The sequence below is a fragment of the Astatotilapia calliptera genome, chromosome 15, assembly GCF_964374335.1.
Source record: "Astatotilapia calliptera chromosome 15, fAstCal68.1, whole genome shotgun sequence".
NCBI classification, from domain to species: Eukaryota; Metazoa; Chordata; class Actinopteri; order Cichliformes; family Cichlidae; genus Astatotilapia; species Astatotilapia calliptera.
The window spans coordinates 14,137,571-14,151,085 of record NC_137436.1 but is presented as its reverse complement, the minus strand read 5'-3'; the positions used below and the strand labels follow the sequence as shown (position 1 = coordinate 14,151,085).

Sequence of the window (13,515 nt, the reverse complement as noted above, 5' to 3'; positions counted from 1 at the left end):
ATTTTTCAGCTTATAAACAATTAATTCCAGTTGATCTCACCACACAGAAGTTTTGAGGTATCCATCATTTTTACCAGCACATGCAATTTTCTCCTCCAGTAGAAGCCATGACTCCACTGCACTCTGTCTCTATAACTGTTCATCTTTACTGTGTTGACCTTTGAGGGAAGGAGTCCAAATAGTAATACAGAAGTATAAAGGTCTGCATAAAAAAATGGAAGCATCTGCAAACAGTTATGAGACAGGTGCTGAATAATAAACTGTTTGGCTTCTGGCAGCCGGTTCTTTCTTGTGAAACTTTCTGGCATCCAGGCATTTACACTAAAATAAAAAACTGTAATATTTGAATTATTTGAGGACTGGAAATGGAAATGCTTGCAGAAATATGTGCAACCTAAGAGCAACATCAACTAAACATTTGAACCTAGGTGCAACTGTTGTCATGCTACAGTGCAAACTTAATAAATAGATAAGAGACACCACCTGCTATGGGAAATGGGCTATATAGGAAGCCTATACAAGATATTGAAATCCACTTCCCTCTTCAAAACCAAAGCCCAAGAAGCCACAGGGCTGTGAGTAATGGTGAGGAACAGATATCTGTGCAGTTATCTGTTGCCAACTGTGTTGCATTGTCAGCTGAATGTCCTGGGGCAGATTTCTTAACACATACAGAGATATACATGCTCACACATACATTGAATAAAGATTACAGATTTGGTTTTCAATTAAATATTGTCCTCACCGACTAAGTGTAAAGACATATATGAGTGTGTACAGGTTTTTCAGTCATATAAAAAGTCTTTTTTACAAAAACTTTTAGTGTTCTTTTGATGTTTATTTTTGTCTGCATCAAGAAGTCATAAGAAATTGTATCGTGGCCGAATAACGGAACCTCGACTTTAGTATTTTACTCTGTTGAGAGGTGTTGTGCCTTATTATTATCACTGCGCAATATTCATAGCAATCTACATTTCAGAAAAGCAGCACTACCATTTTATTGTAACCATTATTCTAACAGTGCCTCAAATGTATGAGATCGTTACTTCCTTTCATTTTGTTGCAGCGGATGCTTCGGGGCTTTAACGTGAATGATGTTTAACTGTGACCTCTCAGTGAAGGGCATGAGGTGTGAGCAGTTCAAACAAGAATTGAACGGAGAGCAGAAATCATCCAATATTTCCCTTTATTCATGTGGTGACTCCTCACATGGTTTTTTTTGTTTGTTTTTTAGAAAGATATCCTGACAAATACGGACAGTCGTGCCTATGGAAGGATGCACACTGCATGCATGCCTGCAAAATCACTGTCACGTACTGTATGCCATCAACTGTGCTCTTCACTTGTGCATGTAAATTTATTGATAATCAGTAGGTGTCTGCGCCAGTTCTGTCATTACAATAAAATGCAACTGACAAAGGCAATAAACCCAAAGTGTGGAATAAGCAATATGCTAATCTGGTTACTGAGCACACCTGATACACGAAACCAAGTGATCGAAACTCATTTGTTACTTCTAAGGAATAATCAGACGGTAATGGCGTTTATCTGTTCAGGTTAAGCCTCAGTTAGTCTGTGTGTTTGAACAGAAACCGGCTTCTCGTGCAGCCTTTTAAGGTGCTTTTAAATGTTTTTTCCTCAACCGCCATCAAATTCATGTTTGAATTGTTTCCGTTCAGCTGCATGAGCACCTTTAGACGCCTGCAGAGAAAAGTTTGGTAGGGCAGCGTCCATCCAAGCAGAAATTATAACAGGGGACAGGAGATCAATACATTCAGGGAGAGATAAGGCTGAAGAATACCACAAAAAAGAAGGTTTCTTTGCATTTTCAAAGTGTTGCACTCCTCAAAAATTAAATTCGACACATTGATTACCTGATGTGAGTTTAAACTCGCGAGAAGAAATAAATGCAAACGCCTGAATCTTAAGCTTATCTGAACAGGCACAAATGAGCAGCACCTGTCTTGTGAATTTTATTTCATGTCCACATGAGTTCCCCTTTCACCGAGATGCCAGAACTGTCCAAAACGAACAAAAACGAAATAAAAACCCGGCACATCAGCGACTTCCACGGTGCTCTGAGAGGAATGTGACACCTCTCTTCATCAATTTTTGTGCCTAATTCTACTATTTTTATTACTCTCTTTCAAAATGCACTTATTTTTGGTCATGCAGCCAACGTTGAGATCTATAACGCCATTTTTAAACATCAAACTGTGCTGTTGTCATCCTAGACTTTTGCATTTGGAAAACTCTCTGTCTGAACTTTTCAGCAAGCAGGAAATCAATAAAGGACATTACTTTGAAAAACATTAACATTATGGCCTCCTACATGCATCATTGCAGTTTTCTCAAGCAGAAAATGGGCTTTCAAACCTCTGAGCAAGGTTCAGATAATTCCCTTTAGATTTCCCGGTTTTAGCGACGCTGTATATTTCAGCCACAGCTATTCCCCTGTAGACAGAGAGCGGGAGAGAGAGAGAGAGAAAGAGAGAGAGATAGAGGAGGGAAAAAACTTCATGGCCACAATATTTCTCTGTCAAATTGCAGGGGGAAGACAGTGCAGGAAGGCAGGGTCAGTGATGGAGCACTCTGCCCCGAGAGGCAGAGACTGACTCGCAGTCATAAAGGGAGTGATGCTCGGTGAAATGGCAGGAATCTCATTTGGCTGCTCCATTTTCACAAGCGTCATTATCGTACACCTCGATGTCCTGGAGACTGGAGGCGTCCGTATCGTCCCCTCCGCTGCTCCCACTGTTCCTAAAGGCGATGCTTCCTATAAAGGGGTACACGCTTCCCGTTAACAGTTCCCTGATGTTGTAATGAGGGAGTTCTGGGTCTTGTCTTTCGGGCTTGGTGATGCACTGTCCCTCCATGGCTTTGTTTCTTTGATAGTACTTTGAAAACTTGTTAAAGATGATGGTGATGGGAAGAGCCACCACTAGCAGGCCACAGATGATACACACGGTGGCCACAATCTTCCCCGCCACCGTCACGGGGCAGGTGTCCCCGTAGCCGACTGTGGTCATGGTGATTGTGGCCCACCACCAACCTGAAGGTATTGTCCCCAAATCGGTGTCCTCTTCCTTCTCTGCGAAGTAGATGAGAGCAGAAAAGATGGAGATTCCCACTGAGAGGAAGAGAAGGAGCAGGCCCACCTCCTGGTAGCTGTGGCGGACGGTGGCCCCCAGCGCTCGCAGTCCGATGGAGTGGCGAGCCAGTTTGAGGATTCTGAGAATCCGCATGAGGCGCAGAACCTGCACCACTTTCCCCACGTTTTCTATGTCCTCGTTCTCCTCTGCGCTATCCTCGTCGGCGGTCTCTAGAGCTAAAGTGGCATAAAACGGCAAAATCGAAGCGGCGTCGATTATGTTCAAGGGGTTTCCGAGAAACTTCCGTCGGGAGGGCGCGACAATTAACCTGATTATGAACTCTGCGGAGAAGCAGACGATGCAAACCGCCTCCAGTCTAGTGAGCACGGGGTCCTCGATGGGCCTGTCACTGTCATCCACACGCTGAAACTCTGGCATGCTGTGAACACACATGGCAACGATGGAGGTCAACACCACGCTGAGGGAAGCCACAGCAATGATCTTCGAGGCTCTCGAGTGACCCGGATCCTCCAGTCTGAGCCACATGTAGCTGCGAATTTCTGCACACCAGGCCCCTTTGAACTTGGCGAGGTCTTTATCGAGAGCAGAGAGCTCCTCAAACGAGGAGTCGAAGCTCGGCTCCTGCTGGTCTTCGCTCCTGATGTCCCAGTCTCTGTCCTCGATGTACTCCTTCCTCTCGTGGTACCAGTTGCTGCAGCAGGGGCTGAGGTGGAGCTCCTTGATACCCCAGTACTCAATCTCTTGACAGAAAGAAAAAACGCACAACTCCTCCATCATGTGGATTTGTCCCGTGTGGTAAAAGTTAAGCACGCACAGGAAAACCCGAGGATTCCTGTCAAAGTAGTACTCCTTCTCAGCCGGGCTGTAGTCGTCACACAGCTCCAGGATTGCCGCCTCGCTCTGGCAGCACAGCAGACGAGCCAAACGCGTGTGAGGAAAGCGGAGCACCATATCAGGATCCAGTTCATGCCGTACCCCTCCCACATTGAGGTGGACCTGGTCCTCCTCATCCCCTCGCCGGTGGAGGATTTGCCCATACCCCATGATCCTGAAAAGACATTTACAGTGAAGTCAGTTCATTCTAGCAGACTTTTTGTGTCTTTTTTTTATGACAACTAAAATGCCCACAAGGATTCCCCAGTGAAGACTAACTGTAACGTTTAAATGGATGGTTTCTATCAAGACACATTTGACTGCACTGTTTGTAGAATACATTAGTCTTCGGAAGGAGGGAGGGGGATCAATACAGCACACACAGGAAATGGCTTATACTGAGAGAGCAGAGAGGCATGAGGTGCTGTCACATGTACAGGATTACCACTAGAAAAATATCATTTTACAAACTGATTTCCAGCCCTCGTCTACATTTTTGTGTAGATATTTTTAAACAGTTGAATTCTAGACACTTAAGTGAAGCTGAGTTTTTCAAATTAAAGTTTTTTGTTTTTTTAAATTGGTTAATAAGGACCTGATAAGTCTGTTAATTATAGGGTCTTAATGCAAAGGTAGAAAAACATACCTGTATTCGGAGCGTTTCTTTCCATGAAAAAGAACTTTTATCCTGCCGTTTTGCTTTTCATCTTCTCCTGAAATGCCGCACAGAGCAGGTCAGCGAGGGAGTGAGGCGCCGCTGCTCCCCGGACGGGACAAGAAGAGCTGGAGGCGGGACAGAAGCACGGAGGCAGTTTGTTCCCTTTTCTAGGGAACAGGGAGGGGCGAGGGAGGAGAGGAGAGGGCAGCGAGAGACTGGGAACACCTCTTGAGAAATTTATAACGTATGTAACCTAGTCGCTTTATTTTAAAAGAGCCTCCAAAATTATTATGTTTCTGTCCTGGGCTATCACTTACTCACTCTTTAAATGTCACTTCAGATGTTCTCAATGTCCTTTACAAACCCCACTTGTTCTGTATTTGAGTGAAACAGCTGCAGTTGAACCAACGCGGAGACAGCGCACTGGCTGCAGAGAGCGAAGTAACTAATAAATGACATTTGAATCCACTTTGAGAAACCAGACTCTAAAACGCTACTCATCAAACAGCTGCTGTTCAACGTTTATAAATCAGGTTTTATAACTTACCAAACTCCGTGTTTTTTATCCCCTCAAAGAAAGAAACCTCAGCATCTCCCACAACTTCTGTGTGCGATACGGAAGACCAAAACGGCCAAGGTTAAGAAGCACAAAAAATTTGACACAATAAATGCATATGCTATAAAAAAAAATAAATTAAAATAAATTAATGCAGGCATTAAAAAAAACTGATATAATTTATTTTGTTTGCTTTTATTGCTGGATTGTATAAGTATTTACTTAAGGTATTTTTTTTTTAAATTTAATTAATAATGTTTTAGTGGAGGAAAATAAATAATAAAATAAAATGAACTAAACAATAAATAGGGGGATTGATGAAAACCTAAATAATACAGAAATATGAAATTACTTCATGCTTTCTAAATTAACTATAATAATATTTTATGGTGCATTTGATGATAATTTGTCTGAAGTATCTTTGTTTGTTTTAATTTTTGATTTTTAGCAGTGAAATCATAACCATAAAATCAATTTCTTCACTTCCTAAAAGCACAGGGGATTTCCTGAGTGCTTCCTGCTCTTTAGGACTTAAAAACTCAATTTGCCATTTTAATATCCATGCTTTCTGAATAAATTTGTTTACAACAGTTCAGGGCTACAGAAGTTTATAGTTATTCTGCTCTTCTGTGGCGCAACCATCATGAACTCACAACCTGCACAAGGACAATCTTCTGACCTCAGTGGCACCTCTCAAGACCCCAACTTCATTTAGACTTTTTCTAATTGGTTTTAGAAAAAGTCAAAATGAATTTGTGACATTTTTGAATTTGCACCACTCATTTCAACTTCGGCAGGTTATTGGAAGATTGTATGAAAAATCTCACACCTTCATTTTTATTTTACTTTATTCACATAGACTTGCTCCCTCAACTGAAGAACGTAAAACCAGCAATTATTAGCAATAGTACAAAACACTGCTGCCTTTTTAAAATTCATTTCTGCTTTGGTTTTGTACTATAACTTTTAATTTTTAAATGCTGTTCAGAGTTTGGATGAATTCTCAGTATATAAGAAAACAAAACAAACACACATGCTTCATTTTATTAATTATTTACTTTACAACAGTTCATTTGGTTGGACAAGCATATTTGAATTTAATTCCAGTACAAGTGCCGTCAGCATTTTTGCAGCTCTGGTTAAAACTCACTTCCACCCAATCAACCTCATCAGGCTCCAACGAGATCCACCTGTGTGTGGCTGCAACCTCCCTCATCTTACCCAAAGAGGTGCCTTTAGGTCCCCTACAAACTTCTTTAAAAACGGCAAAAACAGAGACGCTAAGATTACCACTTCCCCACCTCTTGTGCCATGGGTCACTCATTAGGATTGGGGTTTGTAGCTTTATTTTTCTAAGAACCTTTTTAGTCAAACTTTCAGATTTTTGTCTTTAACTGACTAAGTTTTTTTCAGGTGGTTCATTCTTTTGGTAGTTGTTATGAACACACAGGCTCAAAAGAGGCCCCCTTTAAGTAAGTTTTATTTATTTTTCCTAAAAATGTCACTTAATCAAACTACTGCCTACTTACTCACGTCAATGTTTATTTCCAGATATCACCGCTCAGTGTCTGGGGAATGTGATGCGTGTGGATGTTGGTCCACTTGGAGGAAATCTTATGAAAATTACTGCCGTCATGAGTAAGCTTTTTTAAAAAAAAAAAAAAAAAAATTCTTTGGCTTCTTGCCTCTTAAAGCTTAATTTTTCCCACTTTTTTTATTTTTTTTTATTTTTTTTTATTTTATGTGTTCCTTATCCTCTCCTCAGATAACACTGCAATTCCTCTTACGCCAAGTTTAGCCTCGCAGTGTGGCATCAGTGTGAAGATTGATCTGCTGGGAAACGCCTTGATTTATGCCTCTCTTCAAAACTGTTTTGCTCACAATGTGGTAACGTAACAAAGATAAAGACAGAATTATTAGAGGTTGTTTGTTTGTTTGTTTGGTTTTTTTGTTTTCTTTTTTTCAAAGCACCCAATGTGTCCTATGCTTCTAGTATTAACTTTTTCTTTTTTTAAAAAATATTTATTTTTTTGTAGGACGATAAAGAATTCACCACTGCTTTGCATGTTCGACTGCATGGAAACCAGTTGTTTGAAGACGAGGTGTACCAGGTGGTTAAAACTTGCCGCTACACTCCCTGGGCCTTCAGGGAAATCGTCTGTGACCACAGCTATATGGAGGCAAGTGACTGCAGCAAAACCTTCTGTGGTCATGTTCCCATCTATATGACAGTGGTGCTATAGCCCATAAGAGCATCAAGGCTAAAACAGTTCCTAGAGAGGTGAGAGATGGTTTATCATTGACTCGAAGGGTCTTGTTTCTAGGTGTCCGTGAAGAGGGCAGCTGCAGATGATTATGGCCTTCCTGCATATTCAGAGCAACAGGGCAGTCCAGAGTTTGCTTCTACTCGACAAGCCGCAAAGGTTGGAGGAGCTCGTTTGGCCTCTAGTCTATTCTCAGACCCCATCTCTGCATGTAAAGTCACGATTTGGTGTTTGCCTTACAGAAACGCCCCATAGACGCAGGATACATAATCACAACAGTTGTGTTCTTCACACCTGAGGAGAGGATCATGAAGGCGACTGAGGCCCACCAAAGGGGGTACGGGGTAGGAAACACTCCCACCAGGGTGATTCTCCGGAGTTCAAAGTCTGCACTGGCAACGTACACCCAGACTGTGAGTAAACTGCAGATCGCATGCTTTTCACACATGCCTGACATGACCTGGCATCTTGTTCTACAGACAGACTCTGGTTAAAGTACTTGTAGCCCATTAGATGGCTCACACTTGCAGTCAGTAACCAATTGGATTTAGATTCATTATATGATCAGACTACCTTTTTAAACTTGTTACGGTCTGACATTTGACAAGATAAAGTACATATGGCCCATTAGCCTACATTTCCATGTTCTAACGAACTGCTCTTTTGCACACATGCTTTATCTTCAATGTATTAAATGTTATCTCACCCTGCAGGTAGCAGGGGTGCCCATGAAGGTGTTCAAAACCTCGACTATCTTTGAGAAGCAGTGGCTGACTGCTCGAGTTGATGCTGTAGCTGCTTGTCCAGTGCTGGACGGTAATTAAACTCTAACCATGTGAAAGCTGCAGGGAGCCTGTGTCATCTTGTGTTTAAAACCTGAAGGCTTTAGCAGTTAAATCTGCAAATTTGTTTTTTCTAGTCTTCATTATTCCTAGGGTGGTGATGCATTTGGACGTTTAGAAATATTAACTTGCTGTCTGTCCCAGGTTTAATATGAAGACTTGTATGCATGTGTGGTTTAGAAATGCTAAGCTGTTAGCAAAGTTGTCTGCCAGCAGACCTTGTAGCCTCTAAATCCTCTATAGTAGTGTCTGTTTTGGCCTCATATTATGCCTTATGTGCAGGTCATAGTGTTTCCTTCACGCCCACCATGATCACTTGGCGCCTGCCCCAACGCATTGACCCCTTAATGTCCTCTGGGCGGGTTCAGCTCTTGGAGGTGTACTTAGGAATCAACGGTCAGACGCTTGATCCTACTCAGATGCCGGCCAAGCTGTCTACCGACGACTCGTACATCATTGTTCAGCTTCCTGTTGGGGCCGACGGTGGATACTTTAAGGTGAAAGGCAGTTGTTTTTATAAGAAATCAAGATTTGCATCAAGTATATACTGATAAATGGCTTCCTTGGCCTTTTAAGATGGCAAAGTAGTAAAAGCCACTTCTCACTGTGAAATGAGGGCCCATTTCCAAAGCTGAGCCTCCAAAAGAGTTGCTCTACAAGCATTAAAGCAGGAATCTTATAAAGAATTATTACAGCTTTTGTTCTGCTTTTAAATATGTTCCATTAGGAGTAGTTATAATGACAAATTCTTGGTTTTAAAATGATAAACAGAGCCATATCCAGGGAAATCGGTATCTCCTCTCCTATACAATCGAACCCATGCTGGAGTTGCTCTGGACTGAAGATGGAGAAGACACAAGATACAAAGTCTTGTTTCCCATCACGACGCCTTTGTTGTCACTGAATCTTCAAGTTTTTGACGGCGAGTCTCTCCATTCCACTTATCATATATTATGATTATTTGTGTAAAGTGCAAGCTCACTGAATTCCTCTTCTCTCGTCCCTACAGAGACTGTTCCGAAACAGCAAGTGTTTAAGCTGGTGCTTGGGCATTTTGCTCCTGATGTGGCGCTGATGAACATCACCTTCCCCTCTGAGGTTTTGACTATAGCACAGTGCCATGCCAGAGGCTTTAACATCAGAGAGCATGTGTCCCCTAACAGCAGCTTGAAAGTCTTTACACTTGAAGTGCCCTTCACAGACCCTGCCGTGCTACAATCGGTAAGATGTAATTTCAGCTTGGGGGGCAGAATATTAATGCATATTTAATTTGACTGCTAATCTTTCCATTTCCCTACAGAGAGGAATGGGATTTATAGTCTACTCTCTTCACCTGACCTTTGGTTTGCTGGTGCTGAATGAGTTTGCTCCATTTTCTCACACGGTTTACCTGGAAGCCACACTGGAAGAAAAGGGTCTGTATGGCTGTTTATATACAAATGTAAACACACAAGCCTGAAATGTTTGTCATGACCTTGCACCAGCTGCAGGCCAGGGTTCTTGATGCCTTTTTTAATCTACCTGCAGTTCCTCCTTCCGTCTCTGGAAGCTGTGATTACCAGAACTTTTATGTCCTTGTGGAACATGGAACCTCAGACTTCAACTTTCATACCATGGTGGGAAAGCGACTGCTGACACCAGGTTTGGCTCAGCAGTATGGCTACATGGAGAATGGAACTCACTTCAATCTTGTTGTGCCGTTTGCAGCCCCTGATGTTGAGTTTGAGGTATTTTGTGCTTTGCTGTAGATGAGAATCTTCTGTTTAATGTCCTGCTTGCTCTAACTTGAACAATGTTTCAGGCTATTACACCAACTTCCATTAGGACCAGAATTGACGTGATCCTGAAGGATCCAGAATCTAACGTGCCCATCAGTGACTTCTCGATGGCTTGCAATTTCTTCTCACCGCTTACTGGTTGGTTTGGGTTTCTTGTTGTTTAAATTTCATTGGAGAGTTCGAGTCGAGTTTTTAAACTTTTCTTTTCAGAGTGTTTCCCTAATGGTACCATAACCACTCTGGCTGTGAAACTGGAGTCTGTTCCCAGCCTGAACCCCAGTGAGCTCACGCTGCTCGACCCCACCTGCGGTCCAGTCTACAGTGATGACCGCTACGCTTACTTTGTCTTCACTGCTAACTCCTGTGGGACTACCAGAAAGGTACTGTCACTGCACAACTTCATGACTAATACAGACTATTAATGGTGAGGCTGATCTGATGTATTGTCTTTAACTTTGTTCCCTTAGTTTTTGCCCAATGCGATGCTCTACGAAAATGACATCTCTGTGCCACATGACCTCGAAACAAAAAGTACATCAGACTCTGAGGAAGCAGAATTTGCGTGAGTGGCTGATCGTTATTAGGAAAATTAGGAGACTAAAGTTTTTAAAAGTAACTTGAATCTCTGGATTAAATGGACTCCTTCAGCTTTGCGTTATCCCTTATTCAATCTTTGATCCTGAGACAAAGATGAGTGTCTGTAGGAATTTTTCTCTCTGGTCTTTGCACTTCTGACTGCATTCAAATCTCATGGCTTGTCTTCTAGGCTAAAGGTTTCATGTTACTACGACCTCAACACAACCCACGCTGTGTCCTTCCACACTAGACCTCGCAGGAGTGAACCATATGCTGAAAATGCAAAAGGCCAGCTGCAAGTGGCAATGAGACTTTCTTTGGGTATGAAGTTGGCATAATTTCATTTTTCCACAACACAAATACAACTCCAGCACTGGAGAGATTTAAGATTCTTCTCCCTTAAACTGGAAGTCATCCTCAAATCATTAAGCAATTTTAAATTAATCTTTAACTGCCTTTACAAACTAAACCTTACTGCTTTATCTCTAGAAGATCTAATAGTTTTTGAAAACATTTTAAAATTTCTGGCAACTAGATGGTTCAGACTTTAAAGGTTGCTGTCATCAGCATGTGGCTAATTTTTCCTGCTTAATGTTGACAATCAGCTTCAATGGTTTTTACTCCAGGAGCTCCTATAATCTAAAATGCCTTGTCTATTGCGTGTAAGGAGTTGGTATTAGTTTTCGTCATTCTACTTTGAATTTATCCCTAGGCGCAGCTCTCATTAAAGTAGCTAAGCCTTAACTAATCTTAGTTTTTATTCTAACATCCCAGAAAATTTGGATATTGAGCTTTATGCAAGAAGCAAATCAGGAATTTGTTCTGGGAGCTGGCAGCTCCCAAGTAAGTAGGTCCGTGCATGGCCATAATTGGCGGGTGTATATGCAGCATTTGTGAGAGGAAAAACCTCAATGTCCTGAGCTGATATTGTTCAAAGCCTCCTGTCATTATGTCATTTCATGCTGTCTCTCTGCACTTAGACGACTCCTTCAGAGAGTTTTACAGACTCGAGGACTCTCCCATCATGAAACATCTCCAGCAGCCGCTGTATTTTGAGGTGGAGCTCATGAGTGCAATAAATCCTCAAGTATCACTGGAGCTGGAGAACTGCTGGGCAACATTGGATGAGGACAAGATGTCCCAACCCAGATGGGATCTGATCATAAACGGGTAACGCTCAGGCTGGTGTTTGCGTATTAGCATAAGCTCTTCCTTCATACTGATGCAAGGATGGGGTAGGGGGACAAAATTTAACTTTTTAATGTATCTTTGAAATTGTCCAGCTGTCCACACACAGACCCACACCATGTGGTCTTCCATCCAGTGTGGACTGATGCTAGGGTTCAGTATCCCTCTCACTTAAAGCGCTTTGAGGTCCAGATGTTTGCCTTTACTGAAAATGAAGAGGATCTAAGTCCTCAGGTAACTCAGCCTGTTAAAAATATATATATATAAAAAAAATCCATGGTTCAGAAAACTGCACATGCAAATCTGTACTCATAAAAACACTTGCATCTTCTAGGTCTTTGTCCACTGTGACGTTGTGATCTGTGATACCAGAAATCCATTAGGTGGCATTTGTAATGGGCAATGTTCAGACCCAGAGTACAGAAGAGGTATAGTATGAGGTCTTTTATAATGGAACCTTTTGTTTCAAGGGTTTGACCCAGAAAAAGAGAACATGGTGTGCCATAGTACTTCTGTCTCAGACTAATTTTCTTCTCAGCCTGCTGAAATTGGTTACTGTTAACTTTCCTCATTCTCTTCTCTCCACAGGTAAAAGACATATCTCAGAGGAACAAAGTTCAAAATCATTTGTGACATTTGGACCAGTAATTATGAGTTGATACAATAAAGATTTTTTTTTTTTTAAATTCACCTTTATTGTCTGTTCTTTCCTATGCTTTGCTACATGTGGAAATTTGATTTTCCACCTGTAATTCTGAGTATGTAGTCAGTTGTGTTGCCTCACCTATCAAATTATGTGAGAAGTCATAATTCAATGTACCTCTTTGGGTTAAGGACTCTTGCAGAGGTGAGTGTGCATTCACAAGAGGAATACTAGTGACCATGTGTCTTAAAAGACAAATGAAAGGTTTATGATATGGAGAGACGTGTGGTTTTGAGATGGTGGCACTCACGAAAACTCCAGTCAAAGCTGGAGAAATGAAGGTGCCAATATTTTCATTGGGGGGGTGCCAGACGAGACATGATTGGAGGACAGCTTAGCTTGGAGACAAATTGCTCTGTCAGGCAGGAGGAAGACCAGAATGTTAGTGTATGACAGAGGATGCAAATGAAAGATCTAACGTGGTGCCTAAAGTAGCCAAAAGACTGATTAGAATCTTAATAATTTAAAGTTGCTTTTGTACTTTAGAAAGCCCAATAAATATTTGTAGTTGTCTTCGAAATGCATCAGTATAAAGTGACTCATTTTACAGCCCACAGGAACAATTTCCACACTCATATTTTCAGAGGCATTAACTAGGATTTCTGTAGTGTGGTGGGTGCATTTTTCCACTTCAAAATATTTCTTCATAAATAGATACTCTGGAATTTATTTATTTTTTAAATGACATTCAGCAGCTCCTGAATGGTAAATGAAGCTAATTAAATCAAACGGAGTACTCTGCTTTCTTGAGCTGTTGACCAGTGCATCTTTCCATAGTAGTGTAGTTCCAATGAGGCCACTTTCGCCATCCTCTGCACATCTTTCTGATCTTGTGCTATCAGGAGGCTCTCAATGGTGGAACAACAGGATTGGAGTTAATTCAGTGTTATTGATACAGTGCCAAATCACAACAGTAGCCTTAAGGTGCTGTATATTGTAAGGTAAAGACCTACAACAATACAGA

At 41.6% G+C, this 13,515-nt stretch overlaps 2 protein-coding genes across 2 annotated transcripts; one reads left to right on the top strand and one right to left on the bottom strand.

The window, feature by feature from the left end:
* Positions 1-1,172: 1,172 nt before the first annotated feature.
* kcns3b (potassium voltage-gated channel, delayed-rectifier, subfamily S, member 3b) lies at positions 1,173-5,328 on the bottom strand. The gene is made up of 2 exons (XM_080289894.1): positions 4,633-5,328; positions 1,173-4,161 (listed from the first exon to the last, which is right to left on the bottom strand). The coding sequence occupies exon 2, from the start codon at positions 4,155-4,157 to the stop codon at positions 2,661-2,663; it is 1,497 nt and encodes a 498-aa protein (XP_080146020.1). The 5' UTR covers positions 4,158-4,161; positions 4,633-5,328; the 3' UTR covers positions 1,173-2,660.
* A 1,063-nt stretch (positions 5,329-6,391) lies between these two features.
* On the top strand, positions 6,392-12,538 carry LOC113007014 (uncharacterized). The gene is made up of 21 exons (XM_026143316.2): positions 6,392-6,534; positions 6,614-6,672; positions 6,752-6,838; positions 6,966-7,087; positions 7,237-7,380; positions 7,525-7,623; positions 7,707-7,877; positions 8,178-8,280; positions 8,589-8,803; positions 9,078-9,228; positions 9,316-9,527; positions 9,607-9,721; positions 9,834-10,033; positions 10,108-10,222; positions 10,295-10,464; positions 10,552-10,646; positions 10,851-10,981; positions 11,641-11,830; positions 11,944-12,082; positions 12,183-12,276; positions 12,437-12,538. The coding sequence occupies exons 1-21, from the start codon at positions 6,512-6,514 to the stop codon at positions 12,505-12,507; spliced, it is 2,706 nt and encodes a 901-aa protein (XP_025999101.2). The 5' UTR covers positions 6,392-6,511; the 3' UTR covers positions 12,508-12,538.
* The last annotated feature ends 977 nt before the right edge of the window (positions 12,539-13,515 follow it).